Raw genomic sequence first — 15,879 nt, 5'->3', positions numbered from 1 at the left:
CTCTTTAATCCATTTTAAATTTTAAATACTTTAAATTCCAATTTCATCCAATATCCAAATTTCAATTTTATACAATATTTCTTTTCTTATCTTTTATTTTATCCAATATCCAAATTTCAATTTTATCCAATATTTCTTTTCTTATCTTTTATTTCATCCAATATCCAAATTTCAATTTTATCCAATATTTCTTTTCTTATCTTTTATTTCATCCAATATCCAAATTTCAATTTTATCCAATATTTCTTTTTTATCTTTTATTTCACCCAATATCCAAATTTCAATTTTATCCAATATTTCTTTTCTTATCTTTTATTTCATCCAATATCCAAATTTCAATTTTATCCAATATTTCTTTTCTTATCTTTTAAATAAAAAAAATCAAATGTTATTCAAAACAGAAAAAAAAATTGGACAAGTGCGAGTTGTACTCGCACTGCAATGGCGGGTTCCGCACACAAATATTAAAACAATACTGGCAACATTGATCGGTAATTGGTAGAATTAAAATAAACAATTATAAAAATATATTAAAATCATTTGATAAAAAAAATAACTAAAAAAAATTAAAGTATTGTATATATCTAATATTGTAAACAATAATAAGCAGAGGAACAACATTTTCAAAATTTATTATAGTTCCTCTGCTTATTATTGTTTACAATATTAGATATACAATACTTTAATTTTTTTTAGTTATTTTTTTTATCAAATGATTTTAATATATTTTTATAATTGTTTATTTTAATTCTACCAATTACCGATCAATGTTGCAAGTATTGTTTTAATATTTGTGTGCGGAACCCGCCATTGCAGTGCGAGTACAACTCGCACTTGTCCAATTTTTTTTTATTTTTAGTTAAGAAATTAAAGTCAGAAAACAATCTCTCATTTATTCTCTTAAAATTTCATTCTCTTCCTTAAAATATTTAATGCCACGTGTTTAAACTAAAAAAAAATTAAAAAAAAATTTTTTTTTGATTTTTTTTCAAAAAGTTTTTTAAATAAATTTTTTGTCGTCAGACTGTAATAATACACTAGGATACCAATTTTCAGCTCATTAGGTCAAATAATGTAAAAGTTAGGAAAAAAAAATTTTTTTTTAAAATTTTTTAGTTTTTCCTTGACAACGCTATGGCCATCATTACATATCAAGTTCTCTATATTTTTCCTGTAATATTCGAGTAAAAATACACCAGCATGCAAAATTTCAGCTCTCCATGTCGAATAGTTTAGAAGTTAAGGGGGGGGGAATGGTCACTTTTTATGCATTTTTGGCCAAAAATCTTGTTATTTCCTTGACAACGCTATGCCCATCACGTCCAATCGCATTCGCTATATTTTTCCTGTAATCTACGAGTGAAAATACATATCTGGACCAAATTTGAGCTCATTAGGTCAAATAGTTTAGCCGCTAGGGGGGGGGCACGATTTGGCTACGGACAACAGAGTCTCACCAATAGGGTTCCGCCGATACACCGTAGGTGTACGGAACCCTAAAAAATGTCAATTTCTTTATCCTTTAAATTCAAAATTAAAAAAACTATATCAAATGATAATGTAATATTTAAAAAAATAAAACTATACCTCTTACAAAAGACTTTAATTAACTCTCTACAAATTGTAGAGAAATGATACAAAAAAAAAGAAAAGAAAATATCTAATGTTATCCAAAATAAAAAAAGTATATCAAACAGTAATGTGATATATTCAAAAAATGAATATACCACTCACGAAGCACGATTGTTAACTCTCTACACTACATACAAGGAGTGATGTCCAAGTTAGTCCCGTGAGGGAAAGATGCCTTCCCCCACCATACGGCACACCAAGTTAAAACTAAGTCCTGAGCAACCCTCACAGCAGGGATCGCTCGGACCCTTAAACCCTCATTAAGGAAAACTGTTAATGACTTTTTCTATAAAAATACAAATTTTTTAAAAAGTAAAATTTTTTATTTTTCATTAACATATTTAAATTTCTTACTTTCTTACGATTCTATACATATGTTGTTTACCAAAAAATGTTAATATTAAAAAAATTTATTATTTTTTCAGATACATAGAATGAAGTTAACTCTACCAAAAACCATACCTATTATTAAATAAATATTTAACTTAATCTTTAAATTTTAACATTTTTTTGGTAAACAACATATGTATAAAATCGTGAGAAAGTAAGGAATTTAAATATGTTAATGAAAAATAAAAAATGGTACTATTTAAAAAATTTATATTTTATAGAAAAAGTAATTAGCAGTTTTTCCTAATGAGGGTTTGAGGGTCCAAGCGACCCCCGCTCCCCCGCTGTGAAGGTTGCTCGGGACTCAATTCCAAGTAGCCCTCGCAGCGGGGGGCGTTTCGCTCCCTCTAACGGCGAACAGACAAAATATATATATGCAAACGGAATACGGACTTTAATATTGTTAATAATTTTTAATAAAGTTTATTAATTTATTTAATTTAGTCATTTAATTATTTTCATAATTAATAAAAATTTCACAAGAGCTGAAAAAAATCGTCTGGATTTTACCATGGACTTTTCAGGTAGAAATACATATGGATATTTGAAACTATCCACATGAAATCCGCATGGATTGCCATGTGGATTTCCACATGGATTTTTTTATATTCTTAATAAACTCAAAATATGAACGAAAACCTCTCTAAAAATGCAGAAAGTAGGAGTGGTACTCTTTGGGGTCTCATAATTTGAATTTGATGTTTATTTTTGAAAATATTTAAAAATAGAAGAAATAGAAAATTTCCATGTAGATTTCCATGTGAATTATTTCAAATCTCCGCATGGATTTCTGCGTAAATTTCCATGTGGAAAATCCAGACGGACTTTTTCAGTTGGGGAATTCAATTATTTTCATAAAAAATAATTTAAAATTCTAGAAAATAATAATTGAATTAAAATGATAAAAATAATTTTGATTAAGTTACAGTAACAATATTCTTATAATATAAAATAATAATTTTATTACTTGGTTATATTTAATAATTATTATAAAACAAGAAGAAATCGATCACTCCGAGTCTTCGACTCGGAGCAATAGCTATCTTCCTGTTTCATAACAATACTTTTATAAGTTGTTTAAATTTGAAATTTTTGAATGTCTTAATTCCTGTGAAAAATCCTGTTCAAAAAATAAGATTAAAAATATAAATGTGCAAATATTTTTCTTCTTTTTCTTAAACAAAATAATAATTTTGTTATAAAAATTGTGATTCATAAACAAAAATAATGCAAAATAAATAAATTTTCTGTTCATTAATCACAGTTGTTTAATAATTTTCTAATTTTGTTTAGAAGTAAAGAACAAAAATCTGCATAATTGCAATTTGACAAAATATAGGTAATATTTAACAAAATTTTAGTCTTTTAATTAAAAGAAGTAAATAAAATTCTGATGATTTCTATTTGTCATTACAATTTTAAATTAATTATAAAATAAAAATAATTTTTTTATAAAATTGAATTTTCGCAAAATTTTTTTAAAACCCTGAAAAATAAGATTTTTGAAATTTTTCAATTCTGTTATTTCAAGATAATGGAATTTTTTAAACAAATAATATAAATTTCTTTACATTCTATTAAAAATAATTAAATTCTTTTAAAGAATTTTATTTAAATTTTTCGATAATAGTAATCAAGGGATGTTAGTCATCGTAATTACAATTTTATTTTTAAAAATTTCTTCGCAATATATTCAATTATTACAGAATTTCAATCATTTTTAATACAATTTTAAAATTGTACCTATTTTTAAAATTTTTTATTAAAATTCGTCGAAAGAATTCAATTATTTCCATAAATAGCAAAATTCTTGAGATTTATTAAATTCTTTTGAATATTATCTTTAAAAAAAATTCTTCACAAGAATTCAATTATTTTTATAAATTTCCATAAAATTTTAAAAAACAATTCAACTATTTTCAAAAGTAATTATGTTTCAAAACTTTTTTAAATTCTCAAAATCTCAATTAATTATCTTTATAAATTATTAAACTGTTCTCGACAATTCAATTATTTTCCAAATTTTCAATACAAATTATTAAAAAAACATTATTTTCAAAAAATTTTAAGAAAGTCGTGAAATGAATTTAGTTATTCATAAAAACTCTAATAAGAGTTCCTGAAGCTTCTACAAATGTTATAAGAATTTAGTTACAAAATTTAATTCCTTTGAAGATTTTTATTGTTTTTGCATGTGAATATTTTATTACTTGAAAATCATCGAATTTATGTAAACGAACTGAATACTAGGGGAGAGGAGAGTGGAAAATTTGACTGCATATTTGTGGGGGGAAAAGTAGTTCATACATGTTATTTTCTGTTAATAAAATTGAGAAAAACAATATTAAAAACTTTCATCAATATGATTAATGAATTTTTAACTATTTCAATGTCATATAAAGGAAAGAAATAAAAAAATAAAAAAAATGATTTGTTTTTTAATGAAAGTAATTATACTTTAAATGATCAAGAAAGAAGAAGTGAGTCTTCTTAATATTCCAACATAGTAAGGAATATGTTTGACGACAAAAAATAAATTTATTCGAAGAACAAAAGGTTATTTGTTTCAATAATCAACAAAATTTATTACTTTTATATTAAAAAAATTATTAGATTTGTCAATTAATATCAATATTGTTAACATTTAATATTAGAGTTTTTAAATAACTTTTGGCAGAACTTTATCTTTAGATGTAAGCAACATATTCATTTCAGTAATTTAACCTCTTTTTTAATTCTGATTTGATCTGTAAGAAAAAGAAAGTGAATTTAAGTTTTAACTTTTCTTGAATTTTATATTTATTTATCTAATAAATAATAGTATATTTCGTAACGAGTGCGAGCAGTTGTCAATTTTTGAACGAGTACTTTTTTGGAACAAACTGAAGCTTCGCTTCGCCTACAGTTTGTTCCAAAAAAAGTATTCGTTCAAAAATTGGCAATTGCTAGCACTAGTTACGAACGATATTTTTCATAACAAGGTGCAAAAAAGTGCCCTTTTTTGCACCACGTTATGAAAATTATATTTATTTTAGTTATAATTTACTTACAAAATCTTCTTTTTTAAAGCTTCTATTTTTTTGTATCAATCACGAATAACAGCCGTTATTCAAAACCATTCAGCTCCAAATTTTTCGAGTCTTTAACATTGGCCCTCTTCAACATTGACATCAGCAAACACTATTAAAAATTTTTCATACTGATTTTTAGTGAAAGAAATATGACATTTTAAAGAAAAAGTAATTGATATTAAAAAAGAAATAATAAGAGAAACAACTTTCTTAAATATTAAAAAATTAAACGCAAACATAATCATACATAGGGGAGACTGGGGTGAAAAGTTAAATTGTGAAAACAGTTAAAATTCATTATCTTTCGAACATAAATAGTTAGAGCATTGCAATTTTAATAATAGAAGAGTGTTATCACCCTAAATAAATGTCCAGAGTTATGTGACATTCTGCTAATTTTTTTTTGTGCTAATTTTTGTCCCCTGAAGAGATACCTAAAGGTATTTGCTAAATATCTTTAGTCAGATTTTTTATATTTGTTGTTAAAGCCAAAAACGCACCCTGGGGCGAAAAGTTAAATGTATTTTTACATGTTGTTAAATTTTTTTTTTGATATTTCCGGTTTTTGGGTTTATTTGTTTAAAAATGATTTATTTCACATTAGGCAAGTACTCTGTCAAAAATCATGACCATTCACGTGAAATAAACCAAAATTTTTTTTTTGAAATTTTATTTTTTTTTATTTTATACACGGAAAGAAAATTATATTAAATTTTGTAAAAGTGCTTCTCAATTTAGGGAAAAAGTGCACCAAACCGAAATTTTGGTATCAAAAATACTAAACAGTGAAAGGAATAATATGAAATTTAGTATAATAATATCAAATATCAAGAATTTTAATCTAACTTTACTAAATTTCAAATTATTTCTTTCACTGTTTAGTATTTTTGATATGAAAATTTCGGTTTGGTGCAATTTTTCCCCTAACTGTAAAAACTTTTACAAAATATATATGATTTGTATTAATATATGTAATAAATTTTCTCTCCGTGTAACTGTTCTAAAGCTTTTGTTAAATAAACACAGATCTTTTATTAACTAAATTACTTGTTTATGTATATTTTAACTTATCTACTACTTAACACCTATCAGAAAATAGTTTTAGTAGGCTAAAAATAGAATTTAACATTTAGCCCCAGCCATTTAACTTTTCGCCCCAGCATGGGGCGAAAAGTTAAGAAAAACAAAATTTTCAAAAAAGGACAAAACATGTATTTTATGCGAAAATATCAGAAACTTTTTTATTGAAAGTTGTAGGGGACAAGTTGTCCTACAATATTGATATATAAATATTTGCATCTAAGCAGATTATATTGTCTAAACAAATCATTTATGCAAAATTTAACTTTTCGCCCCAGTCTCCCCTAATCATTATAAATATTTTTAAATAATGTACTTATTTTAGTTTATTATTTTTTATAATTTGTTATTACATTTAAGCAATTAAAAATTATTTTTGAAACATTTAGGGGAGGGTAGGCTACATTGAACCATTTTTTTTACAAAGTCCAAGAACTAATTAAATTTTACTAATTTTGATCAGGTTTTTGTATCAAAATTAAACTGAAGTAATCCTTTAGTTAATACACACGTTACAAACACAAATTATTATGATTAAATAATTAAATTTAATTTTTTTCTAACAAGTTACACTTTTCTTATTTTGAAGGATCTGTGTCTACATTGAACCTCCTCCAATAAAACACTACAATTTACTTCAAAAATAATATTTCCACTTACACATTGTAAAAAATCTTATTTTTTACTCAAAAAAATAGAAAATTATTGTTAAATAGTTATTATTTGTTAATATAGGAGATTAATATATTTCGATGTCAGATTGAGTAGCAAAAGTGACAGTTTAAGTTTATCCCGTTGACAATTGTGATGAAAGCATGTCTTCCAGTATTTTTCTTACTAATTAGTAGAGCAGACAACTTTACAACACTTAAAATTGAAAATTCTTTGCTTTTTCGGGTGGTTCAATGATGCTGCACTCACTGTATTTACATGACATTCACAAAAAAAATTGTTTATAATAAATTTATGTAAGAGTTAAAATTCTTTATTACATCGGAATATTGAAGTTGATACCCAAAGCAAAATAAATCACAAGTTTACTAATTTTTAAAACTTCCTATTTCAAAAAAAAACTTGATTATATTTCCACAAAATTTTTTGTTTTGTACGTGAAAAACAGTTTTTTTTAGTTTTTTTATAAATAATAAACCTACGTGCCCGAAATTTTTGGACATAATTTGTTTCGGTAAAACTAACTTATATATTAAATAAGAAAAAATTTCACTCAGTCATTTCTTAAAAAATTAAAGTGGTTCACTGTTGACGCTGGTTCAATGTGGCCTACTCTCCCCTACTCTTATGGTGGTAAATTTTAGTTTAGGTTTCTAATCTCAAAAGAAATGCTAAATAATTTAATAATTTTTATACTTTATAATTTTAATTGTAATAAATTATTTTATAATGTAAGTGTAATATTTTAAGTGAAATTAAAAATGTTTTAATTTAAAATTGAAATTTTAATTAGGTATATATGATTAAAAACATTTTTTAGTTCGAAATTTTTGTTTTTGAGATAACCTAATATATTTATTAGGGGAGAGTTGTCAGAGTTGGACAGGGTTTAGGGTTGGGCCACCGCGTTTATTTCATTTTATTACACTAGCGCCATCTTTGTACGTAAATCCTTGCTACTAAGTGTCAGCCATCTTTTCATATGAATCGCAGTTAAGTATACGAACCTATACTTGACCAGCGTACCAATTTGTGATATAGGCTCAAAGAAAATCTTGATTATTAAAGGCTTTGCTATGGTCGGTACCTTGGAAAAGAAAAAATGAATTTTTTTAGCAAAATGGCGACGATTTAAAAAAATTGTGTTTTTTCATTCTGTTTTTTAACTTTTTTGAATTTTTTAAAAATAGTAAAAAAAATATTTTTCAAAATCCAAGATTCCGACCATAAAGAGATATACAAAGAACATTTCTGCAAAATTTGAAGTAAATCGGTTGATTAAATTTTGAGTTATCGTGTCAACAATAATTTTTTTCAATTTCCACTTCACCAGTTCATAACTTTTAAAATTTATGATTATTTTTTTTCCTAATTTTTTTCTGTATTCTTTGAACATTAATAAACAACTTGCAAAAATAGTAAATATTAAAAATGTTAAACTTTCTTTCTTATCCCACTCGGAAAAACGCCTTAAAATTGAGGCCTCTAGACAGTTAAATTAACTATAGAAACAGAATCACATTAAAATATTTTTTAACCTTCATAGAGACGTTTTTGATATCTATTAAGATCTACTCAGCTTTTTATCATTTTAATTATATATAAGTTTTTTCTAACAAGTTAAGCTCATTTATTAGAAAAAGTAATTTGAAATTTTATTGAGATTTAATAAAAATTTAAGGAAGTTGTAATGATTGGGTTTTATTTGCTGGGAATTCGCTCGCCGGATGGAGTCCGGGTTCCCTTAAATATTAATTAAATAAATAATTAACCATAGTTAATGGCGTGAAGCGCCATCTAAGAATTGATTTGCTGTAATTTCGAGGAGAGGTGTAGTCAATAATGAGACAATTAATTAAACCTTCGTAAGATAAATATATTGTAACAAAATAAAGAATAAAAGGTTTAAAACAAAATTAACAAAGTAAAATGAAATAAGAATAAAATAAATGAAAAATAACAAAATAGTAACGTAGCCTAATATAAAGAATATAAAACAAAAAAACTAAAATATAAAATAATAATCGTTGTAAAAGAATAACAATAATAAGAAAATAATAATAACAAATGTCTCGCCTCGTGTCGCTTTACCCCGAAGTGACTTCCCCCTGACTTGCAGGTTTTACACCCAAGTTCTCTCGCCTGAAAATAAAATAAAAGAAACCATTGCTTAGCTAAGCTCAAGATATTGAATTTCCCTACGCGGAACTAATCTAGAATTCGCCCCATTGCCCAACGTGACAAACGCGACTAGTACGTGCACTCTGAGGGAGTGGCCTGACTGGTAACCGAGTGACCAACTCCAATGTCGGTACGCTGCCGACATTCTTGCTTGACGCGCAGGGGTTGCGAAAGGAAACTCAACGGACGACTTCTTATCCAGGGTGCTCCCTGAGGGAAGAAATCGTCTCCGTCGCTTAGCCTCAGGTGTAATATGAGCTCCTATATACACCTGGGGGGCAGAGTTTCAGGTTGCAGGTGTCACCCTCTACCACGAGGTCCTCTCGTGAGAGCTCCCGCAGGGAGGTCCAAGTAGTAGAGTGCATTGGTCTCCGCATCTTCTCGTGAGAGCTCCCGCAGGGAAGTCGCAGAGACCAGGTCGAGAGAATGAAGGTGTTCACCTTAGCATGGGTGCTCCCATAACCAGGTGTACTTAACCTTTCTCATCGATAGCTTCACCAAGAGCCCCTTGAGTGAAGGTATCGATGTATTAGGAGGAGTGAGTTCGAAGCCCGCCCTTACCCGAAGTGCTCCTCGAGGCGTCGAGCCACGAACTGAAAATTGAGAATCGTGCAACGAGAGATATAGAAAGACGGCTACCGAGAGTGCGGTGACGGTGCGGGAAGGGGAGTCAGCGACGCAAGGCTTGTGCGCGTACGTGTCTCTCCTTCACGCTGCCGAGTGCACTGGTACCGCTGCATTTTATATGCGCGTACGCTATCGTTACAAAGTTTTCTAAAATAATTAAAGTTTAATTCTAGAACTATACAAAATAATTCGATCGTAATGGAAACTCTGACAAATAAAATTTTTATTATAAAAAATGTAATATTATTAAAATTTATTTAAATGAATGTTATACTAAATAAAAATTCACAAAAAGAAATTTTGATTAAAGAAAACTTCTAACATATAAAATTATGCATTTCGAAAATGGGGACTAACCAGGGCCTAGACTTTTCCACGTTTAAATAAAGTTTAAATAACTTAAGGGTAGATTACTCTAATTTTAATGTTTTTTCAAAGATTTTTTTTTAGAAAGTCGTCTTCTCTAAAAGTTTTTCACAGTTTTTCTCTGCAACGGTTAATCCGAAATAAAAAATTGAGAAGTTTCTTAATCTATACCATTTTGGCTATCGTGTAAACTAGAATTATAAATATTTATTGAAAAATAACCGGATGACAGACTTTTGAATTTTTCAACCATACTTTTGCAACTCAAATTGTTTATAACTTTCTTAAATATTAATGAATCTTAAAAATCCTAGTTTTCACGAAAACTACACATGCAAGGAGCATGCTGTCCAAAATTCAAGTTATTTAATTGAATAGTATCAAACTAAGAGTGTAAGCAAGTTCAAAATATGCAGTTTCGAGAAAAACGCATTTAAACTTTGAAGGACCAAATATACTAAAATTTAACTTAAAGTTATATACTAGACCTATTATATACATAACGTTTGTTTTTACTTAAATTTAACTTAAAGTTATATACTAGACCTATTATATACATAACGTTTGGCATGTAACAATAGACATTTCTTATAGTTTAAGAACGGTGGGGGGTCAATTTCCCCAAAAAAATTTTTCCCAACAAAAAATTTTCCCAAGTAAATCATTTTTCCCAAAAAAAAATAATCCAACATTGTCCACCAATCTGTTCGAACTAGAATTTATTAAAAAAAAATTTCAAACTAGAATTTACTCAAACTATTATTTTTTCAAATTACAATTTATTCAAATTTTTTCAAAAAAAAAATTATTGTAACTATTATTTTTTCGAAATAGAATTTACTCAAACTATATTATTTTTTCAAACTAGAATTTATTGAAATTAGTTTCTTTTCGAAATTTGAAACTATTAATTTGTCGAACTAGAATTTATTCAAACTAGAATTTTTTTAAACTATTATTTTTTCAAACTACAATTTATTAAAAGTATTTTTTTTAAACAAAAATTTATTGAAACTATTATTTCTTCGAAATAAAATTTACTCAAATTATTGTTTTTTTCGAAATAGAATTTATTAGTAGAAGTAGAAAACTATTATTAGTACGAAGTAGAATTTATTCAAATATTTTTTCAAACTAGAATTTACTCAAACTATTATTTTTTCAAACTTGTTACGTATTTACAATCACTTGGACATTATGTTCGAATGTGATTATTTACTACTAATTTGGCAACAAATATACATTTTGGAAAAAATATAACATTGGGAAAATTTTTTAGCAAATCCAGCATTGGGAAAAAAATATTTTGGGATAAACTGTTTTGGGAAAAGTTTTTTTTTGGGAAACGGATTTTGGGAAAATTGTCCACCAATCTTTAAGAACTACTCTTTTAAGCGGTGTACCAGGAAAAACTGTAAATTGAAAAATAAACAAATTGTAGTTAGGTAGTTAATTAACAAAAACACGAAATTTCGAGGTTGGAGAGGAATGCTTTTTCTACCCTCCTGCTCGCGAGACTGTTTTTTCCCGTATCCTTAGATAATTATACTCCAAAAATGAAAAAAAAAGAAACATCAATTATTTAAAAAAATCAGTGTAATCTCCCCTTAAATTGTTAAAATTCCTTTTCATAGAAAAGTTATTAACAATGGAAGAGAACCATTGTTTATTACTGTTTTAATATATTTTTTTATTTTGTAGGTTTCATCAGAATTTAGTAATCTTTATTGTTACTAGTTGTAAAATAATTGTCTAAAATATTTTTTACTAATAATGAAATCGCATATACATATATGGACTAATAAATAACATAATTTAGAATCTCACAAAATAGGGTAGTTTAAAGGAAAACTCAAAGGACGTGACCAGTTTTTCCCTAAATAGGGCATTGGTAGTGAACAGCGTCACACACTAGTCGGGCACTTGTTAGTTTTTGTGCCCGGAGTCAAAACTTGATATTACATTTAATATTAATTCTAAAATTTTTTTAAATGTATAATAAAATATACCTTTTATTTTAGACGCCACATCTTGTTCATACTCCTCATCACTTTCTATAACTATCGGCGCATCTAAATTAAGGTTTATATAATTTAATTATAACACAATTTTTTATATAATAGATTCATATAATTAAATATAATTTTAGAATCTACTGTGATTTCAAGACAATGAAAATTTTTTTTTTATTTGAGACAGTTTAGAAGAAATGTCCGAATCAATATATTATATATTAACTATTTATTTTTTTTTTAAATTACCTGACAATTTCTCCCTTTTTGTATTCAGGAAATTAGTCAAACTTTTCCTTTTAGTCGCACTCTGCTTTTTGGAGGGTTCAGCTGAATCATCTAAAATATATATTAATATTAAAAATAATAATTAATATTATATTAAAAATATAAGAAAAAATTTTAAATATCACATTATTATTAGCTCATTTGAAGAAAATTGATTTACGACCCATAAATAAGTAAATAAGGTGCCATGTGGTTACTGGGACATGGGATGTCTTTAGGACTTCCTTAAGATGTCTATGTTCGTTCCACAAGATACTTACTATTATAACCCAGATCAATAAAAAAAGACTTACACAGAAAAAAACCCGACTCACTTTTGTTGCAACGCATTTGGAAGTCAGTCTCGAAATGAGTAATCGGCAACTTCAAGTAACTCAAAATAGAAAAAATGTCAGGTTCTAGTTTTTGTGTGTGTGTTATGTTGGCAACAACTATAGAAAATGTCTGCTGCGCGTTGCGCCGTTACTTTTCTTGTGTTTCGCATGTTTCGTGTTATATGGTTGCCATCCCTGTCAGTCAATTCACAAGTGACTAACCTAAAAATTTGCTTTTTATTTCTCATAAATGCAATAAATCGACTCCAAGTATTAATGTTTTGACAAGTGCAACGTAAACACGTTGCACTTGTCAAAACATTAATACAAAACATTATATAAATAAACATTCATTATATACAATTATTTTAATTCATATTTTTATGAATTATTCCCAGTTATTCCAATGTTATTGTAATTTTTTCATAAACTCAAAATGATCCAGATTTTACTCATTTTGAGTATTTTCCCCAGAAACTCAGAATGAGTCGAAGGGGTATCATTTTTGTTGCAGTTCAAAATGAGTATCATATCATACTCATTTTGAGTAAAGTTTTTTTCTGTGTACTTTTTTATGAGAAAGCGGAATGGTTTCCTATGTATTTTTGGACGCTGAACACGATCCCGAATTCCAAAATTGCCCATCACGTTAGGAATTTGAGAAAAGTGGGGCTAAAGACCCCAAAAACGCTTTTTTGGGGATTTTCACAACTTTTTTTTTCTTTAACCTAACGTGTCTTAAATTAAAGCTTGTAATGTGAATTACAAGACCCATATCGATAAAATAAAAAAAAATGATTTTTTTAAAAAATGGGGTTGAAGACAGCAAAAATGTGTTTTTGAATTGCTTTAATAGACTTCTTGCAATTGCTTGGATTCGCTTGAAAATGGTTACTCGGGGTTTTTAGGGTCGCTGATTTCGAATCCGATATTAGTTTTCAAAAATTCATACTGGTGGATTCGTAATCAGCGACCCCAAAAACCCTGGAGTAACAATTTTCAAGCGAATCCAAGCAATTCTTAATTTTTACATCTGACATCTTTGTTCCACCATTTTAAATTTTTGAAAACTAATATCGTATTCGTAATCAGCGACCCCAAAAACACCGAGAAACCATTTTCAAGCAAATCCAAGCAATTGCAAGATGTCTATAAAAGCAATCCAAAAACACACATTTTTAGTGTCTTCAACCCCATTTTTTGAAAAAAATTTCATTTTTTTTTTATTTTATGGATATGGGTCTTGTAGTGCACATTACAAGCTTTAATTTAAGACCTTGTGGAAGTCTCTCTCAGGTAAAAGAAAATTTTTTTTTTTGAAAATCCGCAAAAAAGCGTTTTTGGGGTCTTTACCCCCACTTTTCTCAAAATCCTGACGTGATGGACAATTTTGGAAGTCCGGATCGTGTTCAGCGTCCAAAAATACATCGGAAACCATTTCGCTATCTTATAACAAATGTAAGTCTTTTTTTGTTGACCTGTGTAATTAATAGAATATCTGGCACTATTTCATTAATACAAAAATACTAATTGAAATTTAGAAAATACAATATATTTTTCGTCGTCTTTTTCAATTTTTAATTATACAACACTATTTATAGGTATTGATAAGAAAGGCATGAAAAAAAATTAAACAAATTATTAATAATAATTATACTACCTTTAATGTCAATCTGCTTTGATGTTCCTATAACCACCTTTTCTTCCTCTGTTTTGAAGGATTCAAAATCGATACTGCCTCTGCAAAATCCATTTAATAAAATAAAATATAATTTTATCTGCATTAAAATGCATATTGTAAATTAAATTGCATTGTGTGTTTATAAAAAATTAATTTTTAGCAGAGGTATAATAACTTGTTGCATTGTAGGACTTATACACAATGTTATTTACATTTTTCCCAAACAAGACAAAAATTTAACTATAAATTTAATTATAATTAAAAATTAAAAAGAAAAAAGAAGAAATAAAAAAATATTAAATTTGGAAAAAAATTCCTCTTTTTACTTTACTAATAAATTGGTATAATTTCTATTTTTAAAAAATTGTTCTTGTTTTCTAGTAGAAAAAAAAGTTTGTACTTGCAATAAAAACAGAACTTTAGACTTTAAACATGTTTTTCTAGAACCTCTAAAATTGTACATTTTTATCCCCTGTTATTTTCTTAAAAACACATTAAATTTTAATGTACATATGAATTAAATATTAAATTAATATTTACTCTTTCAAATCTCCATCTTCCAAATTCTCGGAACTGTCTAAGGCAATCTGAAAAAGTTAAGAGAATAATTATTCAAAAACTTAATTGAGCGTCTGGATCGAATAATCCGCTCTCCGCTCGACTGTATGCTTACAAGCCAGTCAAACATACCAAAGTGGTCTAAAAATTGAAATTCAAAATTTTAATTTTTGAAACATACATTCTTGTAGGAAATTGAATGACGCATATTTTTTTCCTTTAAAATTTTTTTGTAGAACAAATATTTTTGAAGATAATGACCAAAAACTGAAAATTTTAAACTTATGAAATTAATTAAATTTTAAAACATAAATCATCATATCTTTGGTAATTATGATTGGATTTAAATGAAATTTGGCATACACCTTCTTTTGGGTTAAGAGAAGGCAACGACAAAATCAAAAATCAAAAAAGCATCAATTGTTTAACAATTTTGCTTTGTTAATTGAGAGAGGTTAGAAATTCTACTTTCTCAACTTTGCTGATAAAAAGTCTGCGGGGAATTTTATAATGCAGAAAACTTCCAGTGAGACATTTGTTTATTGCCATTCAAGAAAGTTTTTTGCAAAATTTCAAAAAGATTTGTTAAAAACTAACAAAAATATGAATAAATTAAAAAAATGCGCTCGGCGTTAAACACAGCCACGTCAACCCTATATACACACAAATGTATACAGCTTCTGTTTTTTCTTCATAAATACAAAATTTCAATGAAAACAATAACAATTGAACCATTTATTAATTTAACAATTACTTAATAAAAAAATTAATGTAAAAACAAATATAATATAATTATTAAGGATTGTTAAATTAATAAATGGTTCAATTGCTATTGTTTTCAATGAAATTTTGTATTTATGAAGAAAAAACAGAAGCTTTATACATTTGTGTGTATATAGGGTTGACGTGGCTATGTTTAACGCCGAGCGCATTTTTTAAATTTATTCATAGTTTCGTTAGTTTTTAACAAATCTTTTTGAAATTTTGCAAAAAACTTCCTTGAATGG

The 15,879-nt window shown here is 27.1% G+C and overlaps 1 protein-coding gene across 2 annotated transcripts in view; it reads right to left on the bottom strand.

The window, feature by feature from the left end:
* Positions 1-4,638: 4,638 nt before the first annotated feature.
* Positions 4,639-15,879, bottom strand: part of LOC122505301 — a 37,289-nt gene continuing 26,048 nt past the window's right edge. The window contains exons 5-10 of one of the 2 annotated variants that reach the window (XR_006301900.1): positions 14,855-14,901; positions 14,294-14,373; positions 12,281-12,370; positions 12,029-12,091; positions 5,073-5,202; positions 4,639-4,769 (exon numbers count right to left, since the gene is read on the bottom strand). Coding sequence is in view for 1 of the 2 variants with exons in the window: in XM_043616810.1 (XP_043472745.1) it covers positions 8,968-8,987; positions 12,029-12,091; positions 12,281-12,370; positions 14,294-14,373; positions 14,855-14,901 (300 nt within the window). In the remaining variant the exon portion in view is untranslated. Of the gene's footprint in view, positions 4,770-5,072; positions 5,203-8,559; positions 8,988-12,028; positions 12,092-12,280; positions 12,371-14,293; positions 14,374-14,854; positions 14,902-15,879 lie in introns of those variants that run through there. The other variant, XM_043616810.1, reaches the window with a different exon arrangement.

Source organism: Leptopilina heterotoma, unplaced genomic scaffold, assembly GCF_015476425.1.
Source record: "Leptopilina heterotoma isolate Lh14 unplaced genomic scaffold, ASM1547642v1 Lhet_352, whole genome shotgun sequence".
Classification (NCBI taxonomy): Eukaryota; Metazoa; Arthropoda; class Insecta; order Hymenoptera; family Figitidae; genus Leptopilina; species Leptopilina heterotoma.
The sequence above is the reverse complement of the archived record's forward strand: the minus strand, read 5'-3'. Positions and strand labels throughout refer to the sequence as shown.